Consider the following 26,504-nt stretch of genomic DNA (forward strand, 5'->3'; position numbering starts at 1 on the left):
TAGAGGCAGAACATGCTGACGGAATGTACTTACACAATTTTTCTGGCGAGGAAGTTGACATTGCTCTACATTCAGTGGTATTGCTATACATTGGGTGTCATTTGAAAGATTTCAGAGGGCAGAAAACATTTCTGGAAGCATTCGAAGAACCAAAATTCTTTAACCAGCTTTTCAATAAAGAAACATACTGTGAACGTTCTTTTTGTTTTAAGGTGAATGTGTTCGTACAGTTGGGCTGTAGTGACGTTGTATTAATGTGCACCTTAACAGGCCATGAGAAATGTGAAACAGAACACAAGGTGATTGACTTCTAGTTTAGGTCCATCAGGGCTTAATATCTACATCTACATCTTGAAAATGAACTAAAGAAAGCATTGATATCATTTGGTAAATATTTGCGTTATATTTGTGTACGATATACATTCCGGAGGTAAAATTTTCCCCCATTCGGATCTCCGGGAGAGGACTACTCAAGGGGACATCGTTATCAAGAAAGAAAACTGGCGTGCTACGGATCGGAGCGTGAAATGTCAGACCCCTGTAACCTCCCCACAATAACTAAAATAAATAATATGAATATGATTCTAATTTAGTGTAACCTCAAAACAAAATTCTTTCACAGTGTAACCTCCCCACAATTATTTAGAATAAATAATATAAATAAATATCCTCATTCAGTGTAACGTCCGCACAAAATTCTTTCCAATTTGTAACCTCCCTACAAAATTCTTTTCACATTAACCTCCACATAAAATTCTTTCTGATTTAATCTAAGCTCAAAATTCATTCACATTTAGCGTAACCTCAAAACAGAAAAATTCCTAAACCTCTCAACGGTAAAAATTATAAGTCTGTCGTTCACATTCAGTGTAACGTCCCAATAAAAAAAATAAATTCAGTAACCTGGCAATAAAACAATGTAAGTAACCTCTCAATTAAATTGTCGCTCACTTATGACTTTTCAATAATTCACTGTGAATTTAACCTGGTAAATTTTGGACGACAGCAGTGCTGCGTCATGGCCCTGAAAGATCATTCTGAATAAAAAAAGGAAAAATTCTTACCTCAATGAAGTCGCCGGATATATCTGCTCTTACAATAAATTTTTTTTGGCACAGCTCTGTGCAATGCTGGCCGACCTATCTGTCATTTATGAAAGAAAGCAACTGATTTTTCTATTGCAATAATCAGGATGATCATGGATGGGAGAAATTAGTAAATTCTTTCAATTGAAATGAATGGTTGTTAAAAGTTACTTTTTATGAGGAAGATTGTTATCACGAGAGTTTTAAAACATTTACAAGCGACTTGAGATAACATTACTACATATGCGCGAGACTGCTTTTTACCTTATACAATAATACTCAGGCTCCGGCATCGCTGCACCGCGACCGGGCCAGCCAACATGATACACCATACCAGACCAGAGCAGACTCCAGACTAGCAACAACTTACTGCTACAGCTACACAGTTCCTATTGCAGTCAACACTGCTCTCTGGTCAGAGACCTTGCATATCGCAGGCAGCGCATGAGCAATATATCGAAATTACATCTGCTCGGACCTCTTACACCCCTTAATCGGGCAGGTAGGTTAAAAAACTTAAAAAGGGAATGAATAGTTTAAAGTTAGATATAGTGGGGATTAGTGAAGTTCTACGGCAGGAGGTACGAAACTTCTTCGTCAGGTGAATACAGTATTATAAATACAAAATCAAACTAGGGGTAATTCAGGAATAGGTTTAATAATGAATAAAGAATATGGGCGCGTGTAAGCTACTACGAACAGCATAGTGAACGCATTATTGTAGCCAAGATAGACCGAAGCCCTCTCCTACCGCAGCAGTACAATTTTATTTATCAACTAGCTCCTCAGATGAAGAGATTGAAGAAATGTTTCATGAGATAAAAGAAATTATTCAGATGGTGAAGGGAGGCGAAAATTTAATAGTCATGGGTGACTGGAATTCGGTAGGAGGAAGAGAAGGAAAATTAGTATGAGAATATGTAATGGGGATAAGGAATGAAAGAGGAAGCCGCCTGGTCGAATTTTTCACACAGTAGAACATAATCTTAGCCAACATTTGGTTTAAGAATCATGAAAGAAGGTTATATACATGAAAGAGACCTGGAGACAGTGGAAGGTATCAAATCGATTATATAATGATAAGACATATTTATGAACCAAGTTTTAAATTGCAAGACATCTCCAGTGGCAGATGCAGACTGACCACAATTTATTGGTTATGAACTGTAGATTAAAGCTGAAGAAACTAGAAACAGATGGGAATATAAAGAGATGGGACCTCGATAAACTGAAAGAACCAGAGGTTGTAGAGCGTTTCAGAGAGAACATTAGGGTATGGTTGACAAGAACGGGGGAAAGAAATATAGTAAAAGAAGAACGGGTAGCTTTGAGAGATGAAATAGTGAAGGCAACAGAGGATCAAGTCGGTAGAAAGACGAGGGCTAGTAGAAATCCTTGGGTAACAGAAGAGATATTGAAATTAGTTGATGAAAGGATAAAATATAAAAACGCAGTAAATGAAGCAGGCAAAAAGGAATACAAACGTCTCAAAAATGAGATCGACAGGAAGAGCAAAATGGCTAAGCAGGGATGGCTAGAGGACAAATGTAATGATGTAGAGGCTTATCCCACGAGGGGTAGGATAGTTACTGCCTACAGGAAAATTAGAGAGACCTTTGGAGAAAAGAGTACCACTTGTATGAATATAAGAGCTCAGATGGAAACCTAGTTCTAAGCAAAGAAGGGAAAGCAGAAAGGTGGAAGGAGTATATAGAGTGTCTATACAAGGGCGATGTACTTGAGGACAATATTATGGAAATGCAAGAGGTTCTAGATGAAGATGAAATGGGAGATACGACACTGCCTGAAGAGTTTGACAGAGCACTGAAAGACCTGAGTCGAAACAAGGCCCCCGGAGTAGACAACATTCCATTGGAACTACTGACGGCCTTGGGAGAGCCAGTCCCGACAAAACTCTACCATCTGGTGAGCAAGATGTATGAGACAGACGAAATACCCTCAGACTTCAAGAAGAATATAATAATTCCAATCCCAAAGAAAGCAGGTGTTGATAGATGTGAAAATTACTGAACTATCAGTTTAATAAGTCATAGCTGCAAAATACTAACGCGAATTCTTTACAGACGAATGGAAAAACTAGTAGAAGCCGACCTCGGGAAAGGTCAGTTTGGATTCCGTAGAAATGTTGGAACACGTGAAGCAATGCTAACCCTACGACTTATCTTAGAAGCTAGATTAAGGAAGGGCAAACCTACGTTTCTAGCATTTGTAGACTTAGAGAAAGCTTTTGACAATGTTGACCGGAATACTCTCTTTCAAATTCTGAAGGTGGCAGAGATCAAATACAGAGAGCGGACGCCTATTTTCAATTTGTACAGATACCAGACGGCAGTTATGAGTCCAGGGGCATGAAAGGGAAGCAGTGGTTGGGAAGGGAGTGAGGCAGGGTTGTGAAACTTCCCCTTTGAACATTTCTACATGACTGTGCTTAACCTGACACACAATATTTTGTTAGCGCAACGCAATCTGACTTTCAATAATTCGTACAAAAGAATGGGCCCTGACTAACATTAACCTATACCTTTCACAAATCACTTACCTCACAAAAATCTTCGCTGCTCAAGCTACTGCAATACAGCGAGCGCCACTACTGCCAGCTAAATAAAAGATTCAAACTACTGAAGGCACTAACTACTGATAGGGATAGTTAGCAAATGAAAGATATTAATAGAGAACAAACAATGTATTTACCTTAATATCATCACAAGTCATAATATATATATCAGTTCATGACAAATTACAAATCTCCGCCATCTCTCTCCCCACATCCACCACTGCTGGCGGCTCACCTCCAACTGCGCAACGCTACGCGCTGTTCACATCCAGCTGCCGCTGCCCAACACTACAATGGCAGACAACAATGCAAACTAGCCACAGACTGCACACAGCACAGCCAGTGATTTTCATTTTGAGCGCTACGTAACGTTGCCAATAAGAAAACATAAACAGCCTACTTACATAGAGAAAACATAAACAGCCTACTTACAGTTGTAGCGTATCCCCAATGTTATTCAATCTGTATATTGAGCAAGCAGTAAAGGAAACAAAAGAAAAATTTGGAGCAGGAATTAAAACCAATGGAGAAGAAATAAAAACTTTGAGATTTTTCCGATGACATTGTAATTCTGGCAGAGATAGCAAAGGACATGGAAGAGCAGTTGAACGGAATGGACAGTGTCTTGAAAGGAGGATATAAGATGAACATCAACAAAATCAAAACGAAGATAATGGAATGTAGTCGACTTAAATCAGGTGATGCTGAGGGAAATAGGTTGGAAATGAGACACTTAAAGTAGTAGATGAAGTTCGCTATTTTGGGAGCAAAATAATTGATGATGGTCGAAGTAGAGAGGATATAAAATGTAGACTGGCAATGGCAAGGAAAGCGTTCTGAACAAGAGAAATTTGTTGACATCGAGTATCGATTTAAGTGTCAGGAAGTGCCGGCCGCTGTGGCCAAGCGGTTCTAGGCGTTCAATCTGGAACCGCTGCGACCGCTACGGTGGCAGGTTCAAATCCTGCCTCGGGAATGGATGCGCGTGATGTCCTTAGGTTAGTTAGGTTTAAGTAGTTCTAAGTTCTAGGTGAATGATGACCTCAGATGTTAAGTCCATAGTGCTCAGAGCCATTTGGACCATTTTGTCTTAAAGTCGTTTCTGAAAGTATTTGTACGGAGTGTAGCCATGTATGGAAGTGAAACATGGAGGATAACTAGTTTAGACAAGAAAAGAATAGAAGCTTTCGAAATGTGGTGCTACAGAACAATGCTGTAGATGATGTGGGTAGATCACGTAACTAATGAGGAAGTACTGAACAGAATTGGGGAGAAGAGGAATTTTTTGGCACAACTTAACTAGAAAAAGGTATGGGTTGGTGGGACATGTTCTGAGGCATCAAGGGATCACCAATTTAGTATTGGAGGGCAGCGTGGAGGGTAAAAATCGTAGAGGTAGACCAAGAGATGAATACACTAAGCAGATTCAGAAGGATGTCGGTTGCAGTAGGTACTGGGAGATGAAGAAGCTTGCACAGGACAGAGTAGCACAGAGAGCTGCATCACACCAGTCTCTGGTCTAAAGACAACAACAACAACATATGTAGCCCATTTAAATTCTAGGAACACACTGAATCATTGATCAAATACTGAAGTAGAGCCAAGAGCAATTATCTATACGAAAAAAACTCATGTGGAAAAATAATTTTATTTACTACACACATTTGTAAACGTAAAGGAAAGTATTCTAAGTCGGGTTTCGATACACTTTTTTAAAATACTGTGCCCTATTAAAATACGATAATAATAACTGCAGCATTCGCCTGTAGCATTTAAACAAATGATAATAAATACGTAACATTCAAAAGCAGCATACAGTGCAAAGTAGTTACCAAGGAACAGAACTGTCACTGCAACACGACGTTAACACAGAGTCGAGAACCGACGTAGTCCTGACATACTGCTAACCCTGCTCTTCTGGGATGCCGACGTATGCTTCCTGGTGCCGAGGTAATTAGCGTTATTTGCAGTGATTGGCACTCTGCTACAGACGACCTTGCTATACGGTTTCCGTCAGCAGTCATTAGAAGCTTCAGCGACCGTATAATGAGGCGAAGCAAAGAACGTCTGCGAAGTAATAATGACGAGTCAGCAAACTCTTTTTTGCTACACGTATTTTAAAACTTGCAATATTTGGTAATACGAAGTATTACGTAAGTAACTGTACCGTGCTATTCAGAAAACAGCTAACGACTGCGAAAATTACCACTCACAAAGGACTACAACATCGCAGGAATTTTCGACAGTTTAAGCTGTCTCATGGTTTGGGATTAAGCATTTGCGTTAATGCGGTTCTCTGCTCTGCCTCATTCATAACGGAAAGCGTTTGAAGTTAGCAAAACGGATACCTCTGTATTAAAAGAAATTTAATGAAAGCTCATTTTGCAGTGGATCCCATAAGACAGATACTGCGAACTCATCTCGGTTTGTCATCACAGGTTCCATATCTTTTCGCTAGAGAAACAAGCCACGAAATTTTTCTTTAAGTCTATATTCGCACTCGCTTTCTTAAGTGTAAATATCTGTTTAGTCCATAATGCTCAGTAATATAATATGTATCACTAGTTTAGACCCATTAGGGTACTATCTGATGCGGTATTATATACATTGTCCCATGGTGATTAAAAGAAAGTGCCACAAATTTTCAAGTATCACGAAATCAAACAGTCTACAATCCAAAAATAAAATCAAGACATAGTACAGAAAAACATAAGAATTTTTAACATTGTGCAGCCCTGTCAACAACTGTGATAACTGAACATGTAAATCGTCAGCCTGAGTTGCAAATAGAAACCAATGTTTACCCAGGTTTCAGCCAAAATGATTTGGCCTGTTTCTAAAGGCTAAGTGTCACAGGCCAAATTATTTTGGCTGAAACCTGGGTAAAGATTGGTTTCTATTTGCAAACTGAGGCTGAGGTGTTACATGTACAGAAAAACAGCCACTATGCTCTAGTACATTTGATTCACTCCAGTTACGTGTATCAGATGTATGGGAGTATAATAATTTGTTGTTTGGTATGCTGATATTCGATTGTGGGTTATGTGACTTAAAAAACAAGTAGATAAAAACGTTGATCTTTAACACAAAGCTGCACATGGATAAACACTAATAAAATACGATGCACATAGCTAACTACATTGCAAACATCCTACAATCATGCAAACCTTATTTCCAAGAAAGTGCAGTGGGATTCGAAATACCTCACCCATGATTTCGCAGTAGAAAAATCAGCGAGAGAAGCGTTTACCGGTTCCCTTGAGAACCCTGGATAAGCATTATTTATTGTGCGCAGGTTTGGAGCAGAGCCGTGATCTAACGTACTCATTCGAGTAGGTCATGTTATTATGTCCATTACTTTTATTTAGTTCTGTCAAAAAGGCAACTCTTGACGTAATGTTGTTTTTCCATATTTCTCTGTCTCCTACCGTTATTATTGCCTACATATAATTATTTTGCAGTTTCGCTACGTCTATCATCAAGTATTTTTTCCTATCTTGTTTCATTTTCCTTTCACCGTTCCTTACAAAACAACAACTAATGAAAATTTCCTCACTGAATCGTTTTGCCTAAAAGCAACAGAATCAATGAAGATCCAAAAATTCGTTATCTTTGAAGCATCGAGAACAAACATTATGCTATATCGTTATGCATAGAATGTATTCTTGTAATTTTACGAAACAGTGACAAATTTCTTCTATAAAAATGTGCTGGTTTAATTCTGTCAAAGTCGTGAAGAAAAATAATGTTCAACGTAGCTCACGTATATGAAATCTCCTGTCCATGCTCTTTATGTGCCGATCGATATTGCATTCTTTGTCAGTACGGTTATACAGCAGAGCCAATCCAGATTAATCATAAAAACGAAAATTATTGAAGTCTTTTCTTCTTTTTCAGATGAGACTGATCCTGTGCCCGTTTTCTGCAAAGTTGGGGACTCGGTAAGTTGTAACTACCATGAAGACAACTACCAGTTACGGAAACATTATTGACGAGCATTTTGACAAATACATGTAGCGTAACACAGATTGCTTGCTTTATAATTTTACAAAGGGACATAAGTAAAAGACAACTACAGCAAAGCTTACAACTGATTTAGCTTAGTATAAGTGAATGAAATATTTTATCATCCGTGTGGATGGTTTCTTAGCATTTTTAGTCAGGTGCGGTACAGAACTGAAGTAAATTAAACGTCAAGATATGTTATTTGCATTTCTTCTTTATATCAGTAATAATTTGCCACGACGGGGTATTGTCTTGACATACATACTGTCATTTATAGCATTTTGTAATGTTGTAGATATATTCGAAATAAACTACTTTCCTCACTGTTCGTGAATGGATTGAATAAATAAGTATGCGAGTGTTAAAACTCAGTCCCATAAAACTGTTGTATCGATCTCATTCTGCGTTAGTTGAACATGAAGTTTCCCTGTGTGTCAATCAGGTGTTCAATGGATAGATTAATGATTAGAATCGAACGACGTGAATGGATGTCTTGCTTCTCCAGTGAAATCTCTCTACTGACCTGACAGTGAGTACAATAAAACTAATAAGAAAGCTGTAACCTGGGAAACCCATTGTGGAGTTTTCCGTAATGCGTTTTATTCTATTGTGTTTACATGAACTGCTATTCTTCTCTAGACTGATAATTTTGTCGTTAAAATAAGACTATTCTTCAATATTATTAGCACACAGAACTATTTTTCTGTTATTTATATGACTTACAAATTATTAAGCTGAGTACGTTGCACTTCTTTTTACGTGTTCTTTTGGAGATCGTCTTCGGGCATTTACATCTACATGTAAAATTCAACCTGCCCACGCTAATGTCACCTTATTGTAGGTCCCGTTTGAGGACTCTTACAGTGCAAGAAAACATTTAGTTACATCGCAGGCTCCCCTGTTCTTATCTGTCTATCCAAGTTATTTCTGTTACTCAGTAGACAAAACTGAGATAAGTTTTCTTGTTATCAACGTCACTGATATGAAGTCACGATTACACATAATTAGGATAAAAACATTGCTGCAACTATGTTTGCCATTACTTTTGAGATGCAGTTCCTCTGCGCGGATACAAATTCAGTTTTGCATGTGACATGATTCCTAGTTCCCCGTAATGAAATAACTTTCTGAATAGCTTTGTTCCTTTTTTCCTTTTAGCAACAGAATGACCCTAACCAGGCTCACCACGTATCTGAACACGTACATTCGCATTCGCAGGAGGACTCTAACAAAGAAAGGGACCTCTAATGATTAAAATCCTATACATATCATTGCGGATACCGGGACCTTTAGTAATTAATAACACGCCATTGAACTTATTAACGCGTTGTCAATTTTGTTTCGAGCTTCCTTAACATTTGGGTCTAAATGCAAATTAACCAACTATTAAAAGTTCCGAAGGGAAAGAGAGCATAACAGACAATTGCTGAGGTACTGACGAACGATATTTCAGAATCTGAATTAAGATTAGATTTTGAGAGGATTTGGATATTAGCTCAAGATAGCGGCAGCTACTATATTCAAATAAACACTTTTTCTTCTTCGTCGAGGAGGTAGAATGATAGGAAAATGACTGTGTTTCGATGACTGGAGCCAAGGCAAGACGTGAAATCTCTGTGGTCTGAAAACATCGTGTTATAAAAATCCCAGCAGGCAGTCCTTGACCATTGCACCTCTCAGCAGTTGGTACTGGGGTTATTGCCTGAGGTCGCAAGCTCCACGTGGAATGGACATCCTGATGTTTAAGACCTTGGAACCACGCAGCTTCTGCCTCACTTTTCCTCCAGTTTCTCTTCGGATGAACAGCATCACAGTTTTAGCTCAGCGTGCGTCACTGCGTCGCATCGTTGCCGCTGAGTCAATATTTGCGGCCATGTGATAAAAAGTCATCGAAACCATCCCCTTTTGTCGCCTCAGTCTTTATGGGTTCCGCTCTCTCTCTCATATGAATTCAACACTTCCCAGTACATTACTAGCTCAAGTGGCGTTTAAGGAGTTCTGTGATTTCATCCACTGACTCCCGTATCCATTAGTTGATATCTCTTTCAATGCGTCTCCCATACGTTAGTAATACTGAAACGGCAATTAAGGCTGAACACAGCTCGATGTTTATGAACTCTGACTGAATACATCTCATTGTTAATCCTTAACCTGTTTTATTAGTATTGAATCATCTGTGGTCCGTCCACAGTCTCTTAACTATTTATGACCCTCTGTAACGATTGACAAAGTCGATTGCCATTCATGATCAAAACTAAGATATCAGATAAATCCCTAACTACTTCTAAATTACTCAAGGGCTAAAATCACCAAAGCCCAATCTAAAGGCTTCCAGGAGCAACAAAAATATCATTTTTTGTATTCCACATAATTAATTACCGAATTTAAAAATCTGAAACTCCGTCACAATTTTACGTTGCAGGTATAACACGATAAGTCAAGTATTAAAGTTAGGGAGTGTGTACAAGTATTGAGGCCGCGTTTTCCAGACTGTGTTCACCCAGTATATGAGAATGACAGCCCGTAGCGATTTGGCGACAAACTTTACACATTTCAGACCGTTTCGAAACTTTCACTCACTGGCAGGTTAAACAGAGTAATGAAAGGAATATTTTTTGCTATTCTTGCAATAAATCTTCAGCGTAATCCACAACGTACTTATTTATTACTGGTTTATTACTAACTCTATTCGTAGCACAAGTCCGGGGCCTGCAGTGTAACTAAATTCTTCCCTATTTTTTTTTATAACTTTCGTGTATGTCTGTGTTGAATGTGAACCTGAACAAAGCAGGTGGTGTGATCACGTACACTGTTTCTGATGGAATGAGTTGCCAAATCAATATGAAACTATGTAGCTGTATTTGTATCGACTTTTATCAAAATAATCAGAAAACAGAAAACTATGAACTGAAGAACCTCTCCTGTTGTATTCTCTATTGTTCAGTGCAGTGGATAGTGCGTGAGTCATAGTACGTGACTTGCAGTTCCAGCACACGAAACCAACGTAGTGAAAACTCTACATAAAATCATAAATCTAATTTTCAAAGAATACACAAACAAAATGTTTCTATAAAAATTCCCTGTAATTTTACGTGCGCAAACTGACTCAATAAAATTCCAAAGACTAAATACGTACGCAAATGCACCACTGCACTGTAAGAATCACACTGTCTGACAGAAATGTGATATGAACTGAAGTGTACCTAATCCGAACACGGTATTAATTTTGAAATGCAGTTCTTAACTGTGAATGACTGTATTGTTTATTATTTGATGTCAAATTGGTCCTAATAAATTTTCTTGGTTTACCTGTGGCAAGGCTCTGCTCGAAGTGATCAACATAAAAATAGGGCGCAACGGCAAACCTACATGATATCCTGCTACCTGAAACGACCCTGTCTCCGACAAACAGCGAAACACTGTTGTAAACGTTATAAGCTGTGGTTGCCGGCGTGGATAGATTCCTGGTACACCCTTGCTGCTCGCAACCCGTTGCCATTTGTCTTTCCATAAATAAGCACCATGTCGGCAATCTCTCGATTCGAATACGGAACCACTGTGTACAACACTGTATCGCATCCACAAGGTGAGTCACCAAGAGAAGTGAATTGGATGCAACATTCCCAATTACTATGGAAGGAGAGGGCGCCAGGGCATGACGTATGAGGAATAGTATCACCCTCTAGGAGGACATCATGCGTACTGTAACTGAGGCTGCTTGGTACACACTTTATTAGACCGCAGTTTCTGTAAGAACGTATGACTGAATAAACGGTCTTTAGCTAGGAAGCCGTGCGTTTCCAGATATAAGGTCATTAGACCTTTTTTGTTCCGTACCCTTTCATTGATCAGTCTCTAGAGTTTGTACACGGTTGAAAAATTCTCCCTGTATATCCTGTCAATCCTGGTAACAACACTAAAAAAATGGGTCAAATGGCTCTGAGCACTATGGGACTTAACTGCTGAGATCATCAGTCCCCTAGAACTTAGAACTACTTAAACATAACTAACCTAAGGACATCACACACATCCATGCCCGGGGCAGGATTCGAACCTGCGACCGTAGCGGTCGCGCGGTTCCAGACTGTAGCGTCTAGAACCGCTCGGCCATCCCGGCCGGCTACACTAAAAAAAAAAAAAAAATATGCGCTCCTGTAGCCGTTCTGTCACATAGAATTGCAACTGTAATCATTTACATACCCGCCGATGGTGTACGAACCTGCACTAACATCCGACCGCGTCTTCTGGGTGCTTCACATTTTTTGTCGGGCAGTGCATATAGGGTGAAAGACTTAACACGTAACTTCTCTTTCCATTCATGAACGGTTCATGATACAGAAACAATGTTTTTGGCAATTTATAGTACACAGAGAGGCACACAATTTTTTTCGCATGATTAACACCTTTCTTTGTGGTACCAACATACATTCTGAATCAGATACTGCTTTTTAAAAGCACGGTGTAATTTCCTTAACGGAATTCGAAAGTGTTTGGAAAGACGAGTACTGTGATACACGAGCTTGTTAATGTTGGCGTCGAACCTTTTCGTAGGAGTAACTGAGAAATCGTTTAAAATTACGACGCTAGGAGACTACACTCGGTTGATACTATGTAACAAAATTAAAAGTTTCTATCGTTTGGCGAAACCCAATTTCGAGGTCTTGCATCATTCATCAAATAAAACGAGTACTTCTATCGTGCTCATAAATATATAACAGAATACATTTCAGGTTCTTAGTTTTGTCTTCATGTTCCATTAGCAAATAGTACCACATGTTTCCAATCAGAATTTGAAAAAAAGTCACACTAAAGTTTATTGCTTTCACGTGATGGTGAGGGTGTAATATTCCGAAACGACTGCTGGAACCTCGTATAAATGAAAATGAATGATCATAAACGTTTTCAGTTACAATGCATGATTACCTCGATTCAACTTAATTAATATCGGCATAATGTAGGAAGTCAGAGACGTTTTGATGTCCAGCTGGAAGTGTGAAGTTCGAAGATGCCCGAATGGCTTGAAGTGAACCGTAACTAAAGTTGATAAACGTCTTTGTGTCTCAGCGAAGTAGCCTTCTTTTCAACTGGCAACGCAAGAAATCAACTGGACATCTGGACTCCATGCTTTTGCGAGGAAGATGGTATGGCGGTAAGTGTGAACACGGAAAGGTTGACGACATTCTACTAGGCTCTTCTTCCAACAGATCTCGCCCACAATCCGTACTTGTTTGCACTCACTATTCAGAGAGGTGTTTTTCAGTCACTTTATTCCTTTGCGTTTTGACATAAACCGTTCCTTCGGTTAACGTGTCAACGTGAATACAGTGGACTGTATACGTCGCCCTTGAGCTATGGAGCACTTGAAGGAAGCAATTCACTACGATTCATTTCCCGACAGTAAATTCCGTTACGTGGAAAATGTAGGGGATGGCAACAGTGAAATGTTACCATTTACACCGACTGAAAAACTGCATAAAATATATTTATTACAAATAGATTGCTTTCTTTCTTTTTTCCTCTGCGTTTCTGATCTCTTTCCAAACCGGCAAGTTAGTGCTGCCAAATACAGAATACGAGCTTCCTGGAAGCGCAATGAGTCATCATGTTCCGAGATGCTGGTTGTTTCGCATGGCTATTAGAGTTCTAGATGTCAAGGCGCCGCCACCAATTAAAAGCTAGCATCTTACTGGTTATAATGGAACATATTTTTTGAGGAGCTGTGGCATAAGTCGTAAAGAAACGGCACCTCTGCCTTAACTTTCTTACCAACGCATGGAAAAGACTGTTCTTTAGAGTAGTTTTTGTTATATTGCTGGGGAAATGTCTGGAGGTGAAATGAATTCTGTACCCAAAAGGGATTGCATCAGCCGCTGTACACTGCAGATCTTGCTGGTAAAGTAGGAGAAGTTATTTCAGCTTTTGAAATGCTCACTAACAAAGAAAACAGTTAATTGTGGAAACATCATGATTGTGATATGTACTTCATCTTTCTGTAATGATTTGGTTTCAGATTATATACTTGATGACTACATTTAAGAACGTAATAGAAAACGTATTATTAATTTCAAGGACTACTTTGAAATGCAGGAAGTATGCCAAATGGTCATTTTTTGTACCCGTAATCTACTATAAGAGACAACTGACTTCCAATTTTCCCAACTATCAGTAAATGTTTCACGTTCGACGTTTGGAAACTAAGCCAGTAACCGTAAACAAACATTTCCGTGGCCTGTGAAATCAATACATTAAGCATGCCTATATGCATCTTCCGACACGCTAATTAGCGTCGAATCACCGCTATAAAATAAATACGGTTGATGGTAGCGGAGTGAGGTAGCTGACTTCGCGAACCAGAAGAGAATCGTTATTAAAAATTGTTGTTACAAACAGTTTGGTTTGTATTTCAGAAATTATGGAATATTCGTCGAATGTCTTCGCGTTGGTGGGTGGAGGGGGAGGGGGGAATGTGTGCCCAAACCCAGACTACGATTCTCTGGATTTTTCAAGTACTCGGCGCACCGTAATTTCCGTCACTCGGCTGTTGCCCAAAGCTGTGATAGGTTGTGTTACAAAAATTTCAGAAGATGAATTCTGCTGATCTTTGCCCAGGATAATTTAGTAAGGGACCTCACTACCTGAGGCAAATATTCCGTTTGACTTCAGTAACAGACCAATGCTTACGAAACTTTACCAGGTTTTGGCCCCCTTGCCAAACTAAAATTTTCGGAACGATTTCGTCGTGTCGTTTTCCTCTTCTAGTCCTTTAAAATCCTTAAGTTTCCCCCATTCCACAGGAATTTCCTTCAGCAGCCTTTTGGTGTCCAGAGTGGGCTGAAAATTTAGAGCAGTATTCGGCGGAAGACTCTTGGACAAAACTCCAGTGGAGATGCGGTGGCTGGTAAACCCTTTCTTGAGCCCCTATAGACTGCTCATCATGTTCTTGCGATATAAGTGGATAAAAACTTTTGCTGGAATACTCAGTCGTCACGCCTTGATGCCCTGAACAGTAATGACGTGAAAATGGCGGTCGAATCTCGCTACTTGATTAATAAAAGAACAACTTAATAGGTACACAATGATCTAGAAAAAGTTCTTTAGTCAACAGACGTTTTTTTTAAAATCTGTAATCGTTTGTTGAGTTAACGAACGTATCGTCTTCAGTTTGTTCTACTACATGGGGTAAGCGCGCAGAAAAATGGACTGTTTTGCCATAGTACTGCCATGTACTGCTTCCCGCGTTTAGTTTTAATAATGTATTAAACTAAAAAAGTACCATAGTCGAACCAAAGAAAACTGTTTGTAGTTTGTAATGAGACGGCAAAGAACAGGAAATGGCTGAGACGTTTCTCAATGAACTGGTGACATTAATGTTTTCGTCCCTGCAGTGCAGCAAAAAAAAAGGAAACTGTTTTCCCATTAATTTTTAATGGGACTGAAATGCAAAAAAATGGCCCAGATTTTTCTAAATTAAGTGATGATACTAAAACTTACGTTGTTCGAGTGCACCAGTTATTACTTATATTCGAAAGTCCACAATTTAGAACAGACTTTTCATTATACCTCAAATAGGGAAAAATTGCTGCGACGTCTACACCAACCTGTAAAGATTGTTTCGGTTAGTGTCTGCTAGTTAACAGCCACTTGCTACAAATCCATTGTTTTAAACCTGAATGGATACTTAAGTCTTTGCCTTATTTTGTGGTATTAAAGTTTATGTTTTTCTACCAAGGAAGGTCTACTGAAACCATATGATGCGATGGAGCTTAGAAAAAACATGATAATCTGAATTTTGCCATCATGGCAAGATCCCAGGAAATAAAATTTGGTATCGTCTTCCACAGATCTGTGTACTCCGTTAACCAACTGTGCAGTCTGGTAGACAATGAAGTAGGAGAGTATTGGAACAACAGAGGCATCATTCCAAAGTACCGTTATCCAAGATGGCGGCCGTGACGTCACAGACACACGTCATTCAAGATACTTTGGTATGACGCCCCTGTTGTTCCAATACTTAGAAGGCTCTGAGATACCACTGTGGTCATTGGTACATGAACCTACAACCACGTATCTATTCTCTCTTTTCAGGAAAGAACCAAAGGTGAAAAATATTTTCATCTTTATGTTTCTAAGGTGCTACATCTTGGTGGAGAACAAACGTTTGATGGAAATTGATGGAAAGGGTAGCGAGAGGTATTTGGTGTGGATGTTTTAGCTAACTACATACTGCGCCGTTGATGGCCCGATGACAGCCCTTTCATACGACACAACTGAACTCGAGGAGATTTTCTGTACCGACTCTTAGAACGCCATGAATCACTATACTCAAAGACATTTCGCTTCCACCTTTTGTTCTATTCGCGCTGTCCTTGTGTGCTGACGCCGAGTAAATACGCTGTGGGCGCGGTGTAAACATTTCTGTCTTTAGCACACACCGCACAAGGAGCTGCTTGAAAGCGAGCTTTCGGCAGCTACAAAAATAGGGGGTCCACCTCACATTTTCATTAGCTTACGTCAGAATTTCTTGCCTTCAAAATTTCGGTATGCGTGCGACCTCATATAAGATAATTTTTATTCTCTCGGGCTCGACAAGACCGGTAAATTCTACAAGGTGGCCAAAACAAATAGTGAACGAAGTGTTTGAAACTATCTGAATGTTTTTACTTCCTAACGCTATCTCAGCGCTCGATTGTCGCTTGAGCGAGGTCCCGTGATGTAGAACAACGATTTAGTGACCACTGATGCGTTGTCAGTAGCCGATTTGAAGCTTGTTGTGAGTACAGTTCTGCACAACGTCTTTATCAATAGAACAAAGAGTGTTTATTGTTGAAACATTTTTGGATGTAAATCGTTTAAAACGTTAAATGAAAGGTTCACCATAAAATATACAGAGACAGTTGCTCCTGCAAAAGTATCGTGCAGAAATTGCTCACGAAATTTAGAGCGACAGGTTCAGTCGCTAACGCCAAAAATAGCCGTGTAAAGAAAGTTTCTTAGCTGGAAAATATTGAACGTATTCACGAGCCTGTGGTAACAAGCCCACGAAGATCCACTAGACGTCTGCCCTCCCAACTAAACATCAAACGAACGTCATGCCAGAACATGTTGAAGCTGTTGCGTATGCGAGTAAGAGTGATGCAAGTATTAAAGCCTGCGGACTAAGCACAACGACAACACTATTGTGGATGGAAAACTTCCTGGCAGATTAAAACTGTGCGCCCGACCGAGACACGAACTCGGGACCTTTGGCTTTCGCGGGCAAGTGCTCTACCAACTGAGCTACCGAAGCACGACTCACGCCCGGTACCCACAGCTTTAGTTCTGCCCGTATCTCGTCTCCTACCTTCCAAAGTTTGGAAGGTAGGAGACGAGATACTGGCAGAAGTAAAGCGTGAGTCGTGCTTTGGCAGCTCAGATGGTAGAGCACTTGCCCGCGAAAAGCAAAGGTCCCGAGTTCGAGTCTCGGTCGGGCACACAGTTTTAATCTGCCAGGAAGTTTCATATCAGCGCACACTCCGCTGCAGAGTGAAAATCTCATTCTGGACTATTGTGGATGGTTACTCACACTTGTCACTGATGGTTATGTGGGTCCAAATTTTAACTTCAATTCTGGTGAAGCATGGTTTCACTTTAGTTCGGCGCTACGGTGCTTACTTCACGATTTTCAGTGTCATAGGTCCCTGAAGCTTTCGGAGAAGAACATACAATTTCCAGAGGTTTATGGCCTCCCAGATTACCTGATCTGTGTACCTACGATTTTTATTTTGGGGGTAATGTAAAGGGAAAAGTCTACTATAACATCCCACATACAACCGAAGAGTTGAAAACAAACATTCGTAATGCGATTGCGGCTATCACACCAAATGAATCGCCAAAAATTTCCAGAAACAGATTGAGACGTGCTGAGTTGTGTATCGAAGTTCATAGTGGAAATCTTCAGCATCTCCTGTGAACTATTGCCCTAATGAATGTTCAGTATGTTGTTTTGTATAATAATAATTTACTACTCTGCATTCTGTACTTACAATAATCGACTGAATTGTCTGTATGTTGTTTATAAGACACGGGCCTCTATTATTTTGGGCATCCTGGATGATGTAAAGTTACACAGTTAATAAGAAGTCGTTTGTAATTGCAGTAAGTCTGTTTTTATGAAGTTATGTCTTCCAATAAATGTTTAGTTGATATCTTTTTATTTATTCATTTTATTTCCTTTACTATCATCATGAGGATGGTAGTAATGGAAATAAAAGAATAAATAAAATGATTTTACCTAAAAATCTTTCCGAAGACGTGTATCCACAAAAAATTGTTATCGTAGCGCTAATGAATGGAGTATATTTAACGTGTTACAAGTTACAATCGGGTGCTAGACCAGATATCGATCCTGGATTTTAATTTGTTATGTACTCTAATCTTCCTCCATTATTTGCAAAATTATATCACTTCCTCAACGTAACACATGTAGGTCTGAAACTAAATTACAAGGCTGTTCTGCAAACTGTCACAAAAACTTCTAGAAACATACCATAAGATAATTTTCAAGGCAACAGATAGAAACATCCGATACTAAGTCGATCATCGATAGTCGTGGGCTGGTACCAAACTGATTATTGCCCATCTTGGAATGACAAGAATATTGAAGAGCTGGAATCTGAGAAGAAAGGACTGATTTAAGAAATTCCGTTAAGAATAACATACCATCCTCTCACTTTCGCATGCTGTGATAGTGGAATACAATTAATAGTACATACTTTTTCCCATTAGTTTTCTGACAGTTTTCTGACAAATCCATAACAGTATTTCATTCGACTTTTGTAAGAAATGACATCCATTTCCATGTATAATGTCCGATATTTACACAAAATAAATGTTTATGTTTGGTCACGTTTGCTTAATCCAGTACAGATAACAAAGAAGAAGAATATATTACGAAACGTTAGTATAGAGAAAACTCTTGCAGTGAGTTAGATATTAACGTTCTTTCCTCTCGGAATCGCCGTTTCTGATCTAGTTTTAGATATAAGGATCAACATACACCATAGCACTCAACTGACAGAAATAACGCTGAAGGATTTTGAAATCCGTTTGCTGCATAACTTTGTGTAGTTGTTTGGCATAAACTCTTCCTTTTCAAAGCAAGGGTCCAAACATTCCTAGGTACATGCAAAAGCAGTACCCACTTTCAAAATTACGTAAAACTGATTTATAAAGTAGAACAGAAAACAGACCAAAAGATAGCTCTTTCAATTAATATTTCAAAAATATCCTCAAGTATTTTTACGAGATAGATGTATAATGATCCTTATCATTCAGTTTGTTATATTTAGGAACAGCTAAATTCTCTCAAATGGAAGCCTCATACATGTAGTCCAATCCGAAATGATACGTTTTGAAAATGTATAAACAGCGAATATACCACAAATCATTGCTTTGAAGAATATTGTGGTACCAATTTGTGTGAAGAAAATGTGCTCTTCAGAGAACTGTTTTCTCAAGCTAAATTAACATTTTTCTGCGTTAGAGTATCAGTGTATACAGAGCTGTTGGATGTCGATTTCAGCTATATCTGTCAATAGAGACTCGGTAGCAGAAATTTACCCCAGCTGCGCTCCATTACAAGCAGAAAAGTGATTGATATGTCATTCCACGAGCACGCCATAGAGCTACACACAGACCTTCTTGGAAATGCTGAATAATCTGCTCGAGGTAAACGCTTTCTTCTAGCGAAGACATGAACTCGAGTTTCTTCCTATGGCAGTAAAACAGCACCAATAACAGGTGCCATCTAGCACCATAAACATTAAGTGCAGCACTTGTAGGTCCTAAATGAGGAAGGATAACTACCAACCTAGCGTAGAAGAGGGTATAAGTACTTTTGTTTTGTTGTACTAAATATTTAAAAAAAACTGCAGCGATATTATATAAATTACGCATGGAACACTTATTTCGACATCTTAGTAACATAGTGTAAAAGTTTCATTGTCATTCAATTATTGTTAGAGAAGTATTAAAAGTTTTCCTAAAAAGAAATTTTTCGCTGTCTTACAACAAGCTGTATGCTAAGAGCACGTGGACCTGGGGCGAGAGTAGGTGGTACTGAAGAAAATAAAAAAGAATGCAAATAAGGAAATGGAAAAACAATTAGGAAAGCTTGTTTTTCTGTGAATTCAAAAAGGAAATGCAATGATGTAAGAGTAGGGACGGAAAATCCTTTATCAAGTGATACACAGTGCTTCACTACTTCTTGTTCTTCCTCCAATGAAAAAGATTTGTGCATAGGCCTAGGTGCTCACTACCTTTCCGATGTTAAGATTTTTTTTCCAAGCAGCCTCTGAAAACCAGGGAGCTTTGGATACCTACCGTATTAATTTCCTCTGAGGTGAATAATCAGGCATCTAAGGTAAATATACATCAAAAGGAAAATCTTGAATACGCTAGAATTGACTGCACAAGTCAAAGTACAGGTTATGGGGTAAAAGCTCGCAAATAGTTTCTTAATGAGGAAATCTATAGACAACACAACTGAAGTTGTGGAGATCAAGAAATATATATGAAGTTTATGAACGCCTGTTCTGGTACCGAGATTATCTAACTTTTGAATAGATTTAAGCTCATCTGACACTCAGTCACAAATATAAATTTTACATCGAAAACGTACAAAAGTGATTTACCGAGGCCTAGAACCACGTGGTTCCGAGCAGAACTGTGGAGATGATGACGTATCCACTGCCTGGTGGGGCAAAGGTAAATTTCTTCTTTAGAGACGTGGAAACTTTCTGTGTACTCTTACCTCACGCGTCCTTCTACGCCCACCTACCTTACAGACCATTTCTCTATCCAGTGGTTACAGAGTGGCTATGAAAGATGTAGTTATTCTGAGGAACAAATCTCATACTAGTTGCAATGGATTATTAGATAAAGTAGCCCAAAAAGTTATATGTTGGCCAGCACGAGTTTCGTAAATTATCGCCACACACGGCCGCGGTGGTATTCTTTCAGTCTAAATTAATCATTGCACCCGAACTGAGTTGACAAAAACTAATACCCCAATTACACTATAAGCAAAAATTTTTAATATGTGGCTATAAATTTTTAATTTTTAGCAGTTATTTATATCAAGTAACATTGCATTTTTCTGCTTGATAGTAATAACATCTCTTTAACACTACCTTGTATTATTTCTCAGTTGCTTCTTTCTGCTGCACTACATCGTTAGTTTCTTAGCACGAGATCCCGAATCCACCATTCCACTTGCCAGCCTCATTGCTTTCATTAACCGCCTTGCAAGCAATACGAGTCATTATAATACTTTTTTATCTGTTCCATGAAATGTTCGCTCACAATCTTCCCAACACTTACCAAAGGGTGAAAAGAAAATTGGCGAAGTGCGAGTAGAATTCACGCAATGAGGGTTCCGTATATATAGACAGGGTGAGTCACCTAACGTTACCGCTGGATAAAACCACATCAAATACTGACGAATCGATTCCACAGATCGAACGTGAGGAGAGGGGCTAGTGTAATTGGTTAATACAAACCATAAAAAAATGCACGGAAGTATTTTTTTAACACAAACCTACATTTTTTTAAATGGAACCCCGTTAGTTTTGTTAGCACATCTGAACATATAAACAAATACGTAATCAGTGCCGTTTGTTGCATTGTAAAATGTTAATTACATCCGGAGATATTGTAACCTAAAGTTGACGCTTGAGTACCACTCCTCCGCTGTTCGATCGTGTGTATCGGAGAGCACCGAATTACGTAGGCATCCAAACGGAACGGTGATGGACCTTAGGTACAGAAGAGACTGGAACAGCACATTACGTCCACATGCTAACACCTTTTTATTGGTCTTTTTCACTGACGCACATGTACATTACCATGAAGTGTGAGGTAAACGTACACACGTGGTTTCCGTTTTCAATTACGAAGTGGAATAGAGTGTGTCCCACTGGAAACGCGTCGACGTATGTGGTATCAGCATGATGGTGCACCTGCACATTTCGCAATTAACCCTAGGCTGACCCTTGACAGGATGTTCGACGGGCGTTTCATAGGACGCGGAGGACGCATAAATTGGCCAGCCCGTTCTCCTGATCTTACACCTCTGGACTTCTTTCTGTGGGGTACGTTAAAGGAGAATGTGTACCGTGATGTGCCTACAACCCCAGAGGATATGAAACAACGTATTGTGGCAGCCTGCGGCGACATTACACCAGATGTACTGCGGCGTGTACGACATTCATTACTCCAGAGATTGCAATTGTGTGCAGCAAATGATGGCCACCACATTGAACATCTATTGGCCTGACATGTCGGGATACACTCTATTCCACCCCGTAAATGAAAACGGAAACCACATGTGTACGTGTACCTCACACCTCATGGTAATGTATATGTGCGTCAGTGAAAAAGACCAATAAAAAGGTGTTAGCATGTGGACGTAATGTGCTGTTCCAGTCTCTTCTGTACCTAAGGTCCATCACCGTTCCGTTTGGATGCCTACGTAATTCGGTGCTCTCCGATACACACGATCGAACAGCGGAGGAGTGGTACTCAAGCGTCAACTTTAGGTTACAATATCTCCGGATGTAATTAACATTTTACAATGCAACAAACGGCATTGATTACGTATTTGTTTATATGTTCAGATGTGCTAACAAAACTAACGGGGTTCCATTTAAAAAACGTAGGTTTGTGTTAAAAAACATACTTCCGTGCATTTTTTTATGGTTTGTATTAACCAATTACACTAGCCCCTCTCCTCACGTTCGGTCTGTGGAATCGATTCGTCAGTATTTGATGTGGTTTACGAAATATATCCAGCGGTAATGTTAGGTGTCTCACCCTGTATATATCTCCCGGAAATTCCAAGACCGTATCAAACTCTCTACAGAAGTTACTCAGACAAGTTTCGACATACAAAAGCGAACGAGCGGGAACTTCAGTTTTTGTAGGTAGGGGGAGCAGATTTAAGAGAACATTTGTTTATTTCCTTACTAAAATATGACAACTTATATTTTATATTGAGTGCAGTAATGTTCAACTATTATGGTTTTGACGGATGATAAATGCAATGTATGTTCAAATGGTAAAAGATATTTTTATGTGATATAAATACAGTATAACAAGTTCCAGATTTTTTACCCTATTTGTACTTTGAAACCTTGATTTTGCGACTTTCATGGCGTTAGATCAACGGGAAATGCCCTATAGGTTTTGATGACTGAGTTTGCGGGTATGAAAATATCTGACATAAATGGCCGCATCTTTTGGTTGCATTGACTTAGAAGTTTAAATTCTGTCACCGCCAAGAGAGCATAGACCTTAGGAAGTCCACAAATCTGAAAAGTGGTCTTAAAAAACGGACAGACACACAGACGTGTAATAAGTAACAAAAATATATCTTTTCGTGTGATTTAATTAAAAATCAACAATTTTGAGATTTTTTCCTTTACTTTTGCTATGAAACTTTGCTTCTCGCCAAATTTTCTTTTTCTAGTCAACGGAAAGCGCCCTATAGGTTTTTATGAGTGGTTTTTTTCGAGTATCAAAATATGTGACGTAAATGGCTGTATCTTTTGATTGCATTGTATTAGAAGCTTAAAATTTTTAATATGTGACATAAATTTGAACTCTTTACGTCAATCCGTTCGTTAGGAAATGCGTTTTTAACAGTCGGTCAGATAGACAACAAAGCGAACCTAAAAGGGTTCGGTTTCTACAAACAGAGGTTCAAATGGTTCAAATGGCTCTGAGCACTATGGGACTCAACTGCTGAGGTCATAAGTCCCCTAGAACTTAGAACTACTTAAACCTAACTAACCTAAGGACAACACACACATCCATGCCCGAGGCAGGATTCGAACCTGCGACCGTAGCGGTCGCGCGGTTCCAGACTGTAGCGCCAGAACCGCTCGGCCACCAGCGGCCGGACAAACAGAGGCGTGGAACCCTTATAATAATAATAATAATCAACGAAAGCGAAACCGGGAGGTCCCCGCACTTTGAGTTGACAAAGGATAAAACGCGGACTATGCTAATGGAAGCTGCGGCGTACACGAAGGCAGAGAGCGGGAGCCCTGCTGAAGATCCGGGTCACTGGGAACGGAAGAGAGCAAAAGTGCGGTCGGCCCGCGTGCGTGACGTCAGCTTGCGGTAGGACCCGCCTCTAGCGAGCTGCAGAACAAGGAAGGTGAGGCCTACTTGCGGTCTGCGAGCCGAAGAAGGCCGCAAGAGCTGGGACGCCAGCACGTCCGACGGGAGGTGAAAGAGACGGAGCTGGTCGCTGCACTGGACACGTTCCACACTCGCTGGACCGGAGAAACGAGTTTAGGGGCAGCAGTCTCTCATTCGCGATAAGATGACGCGTCCCGCCTCTTTAAATACTACCACAACATTTAGATTGCCGATTAACTACGCCGATCGCAAGCAGCACTGTTAATGCATCAACAGGTGGAAAATTATTAGAAGAACCGGTTATCTGGTAGGTGGAAGTTCCAGTTGTGCACCGTAATGGCAGGTGAAATCAAGCGGGTCTTGAAAGTGCACGCAGACCAAAACATGCTGTACCACATAATGTGATAGGACACATTCTGAGACATCAAGAGATCACCAATTTAGTATTTGAGGGAAGTGTGGGGGGTAAAATTGCAGCGGGAGACCAAGAAATGAATAAAGTAAGCAGGTAAGAAGCATGTAACTTGCAGTAGTTATTCGTAAAAGAAGAAGATGGAAAAAAAGTTCGACAGTGTTCGGTCATAGAACTAAATTATTTTTAAATTTTTAAATGATCGTCACTTTTAACACTGTTTCATAACACTGTAGTACTGATTACATAAGCTACAAATAATTTCATTTTCTTTCAAATACTAGCACTAACACGTGACACAGTGTGGTGGAGATTACAGCGTATGTGGTGAATGTATGAACGCCTCCTCACATGAATAGAAAAGTCACATCTCCTGAGGTTATCAAAGCCGAGGGACAGCTCCAGTGTCGTGTCGGACCTGCTTTTACCCAGCGTAGTGCAGCAACTCGACTTGGGGAGGGGGACTAAACAAGTTATTGGAAGTCCCCTGCAGAAATATTGAGCCATTCTCCCTCCGTAGCTCTCCATAATTGCCACAATGTTGCCAGCGCAGGATTTTGTGCGCAAACTGATCTCTCGACTATGTCCCATAAATGTTCGATGGAACTCATTTCGGGAGATCTGTGTGACCAAACCATTCGCTCGAATTGTCCAGAATGTTCTTCAAACCTATCGCGAACAGTTATCGTGCATTGTATCCATAAATACTCCATCGTTATTTAAGAATATGACGTCCATGAATAGCCGCAAATGCTCTCCGAGTAGCCCAATATCTACAGTACCCACAACATTCCATATGAACACAACCCACATCTTTGTGGAGCCACCACCAGCTTGTACAGTACCTTGTTGACAACTTGGGTCCATGGCTTCGTGTGACCTGTGCCACATTCGAACCCTATCATCCGCTCTTACCAGCTGAAAAAGGTGCTCATCTGAACAGTCCACGATTTTCCAGTAGTCTAAGGTCCAACCGATATGGTAACGAACCAGTGAAAATAGCAAAGGCGTAGGTCATCTGCTGCCATAGCCAATTAACGCCAAATTTCGCGCACTGTCCTAACGGATACGTTTATTTTACGTCCCACATTTATTTCTGCAGTTATTTCACGCAGTGTTGCTTGTCTGTTAACATTGACAACTTAAACAAACGCCGCTGCAGTCGGTCGTTTAGTGAAGGCCGTGGGCCTCTGCGTTGCCGTAGTGAGAGATAATGACCGAAATGTGGTTTTTTGGGCACACACTTGAACTGAGGGCCTCGGAATATTGAATTCCCTAACGAACTCCGAAATGGAATGTCCCATGCGTCTAGCTCCAACTACAATTCCGCGATCGAACTCTGTTAATACCCGTTCCGCGGCCGTAATCACGTCATGGTCCTTTTGATACGAATCACCTAAGTACAAATGACAGCTCCACCAATGCAGCGTCCTTTTGTACCTTTTGTATGCTATACTACCGCCATCTGTGTAACTGCATATCGCTATTCCATGACTTCTGTCACCTTCGTGTAACATCGCCTGAACGGGAGATGTGTACTGCAATAAAACGATCTTTCATGTAGCAAGCACATAGGTTATACATCATCCATTCTCCCGATCCCTCCCCATGCGGTTTCCACATTTTGGACATCTGGTGAAAGACATTTGTGACCGTCGATTTGCTTCGAACGAAGAGATGCACGTCTGGCTACACTCATGGTTCCATAGGCAACCACAAACATTTTCCCATAAAGGCATTGACCGTCTTGTCTCGCTGTAGGATAAATGTCTATATAGGTACAAACGTTTTAACAATTATGGGGATTACCTTTGAAATAATAAACAGGTTACTTATTCGTTTCCATTTGGCTCATTTACATATGACTGCCAATCATAAATATAATTACTACGTTAACCATTTGTTTCTTCCTGAAAATAACATATAGCTTATGATTCAACAATGTCTGTCCTTATTCATCATACGAGATTAATCCCAAAAGTGAGGTCTCCTGTTTTTTTTTTTTTTTTTTTTTGTTTTTTTTTTTTTTGTTGTAAGTACAGAACTGTGTTTGTGTAGCAGTTGGTCACACTGTTATGAAGAGTGCTTCACGCCGCGCTGAGGCGCTTAGTCTTGGCTTGGCAGCCGTTGAGAATGGAGTTCCCTTTGGATATTACCGCCAAGTGCGAATTGCGCGCAGTTATTTAGTTTTTGAACGCAAAGGGCACTGCGCCGATTGAAATCCATCGTCAATTGATGGAAGTGT

General features: G+C 39.9%; 1 protein-coding gene across 1 annotated transcript in view; it reads left to right on the forward strand.

Moving 5' to 3' along the window:
- The window catches only part of LOC124788894 (phenoloxidase-activating factor 2-like), a 450,082-nt gene that overhangs the window by 87,001 nt on the left and 336,577 nt on the right, over window positions 1-26,504 (forward strand). Inside the window, exon 2 of the mRNA XM_047256177.1 lies at window positions 7,558-7,601. Coding sequence (XP_047112133.1) covers window positions 7,558-7,601 — 44 coding nt within the window. The remainder of the gene's footprint in view (window positions 1-7,557; window positions 7,602-26,504) is intronic.

Source organism: Schistocerca piceifrons, chromosome 3 (assembly GCF_021461385.2).
Source record: "Schistocerca piceifrons isolate TAMUIC-IGC-003096 chromosome 3, iqSchPice1.1, whole genome shotgun sequence".
Lineage (NCBI taxonomy): Eukaryota > Metazoa > Arthropoda > Insecta > Orthoptera > Acrididae > Schistocerca > Schistocerca piceifrons.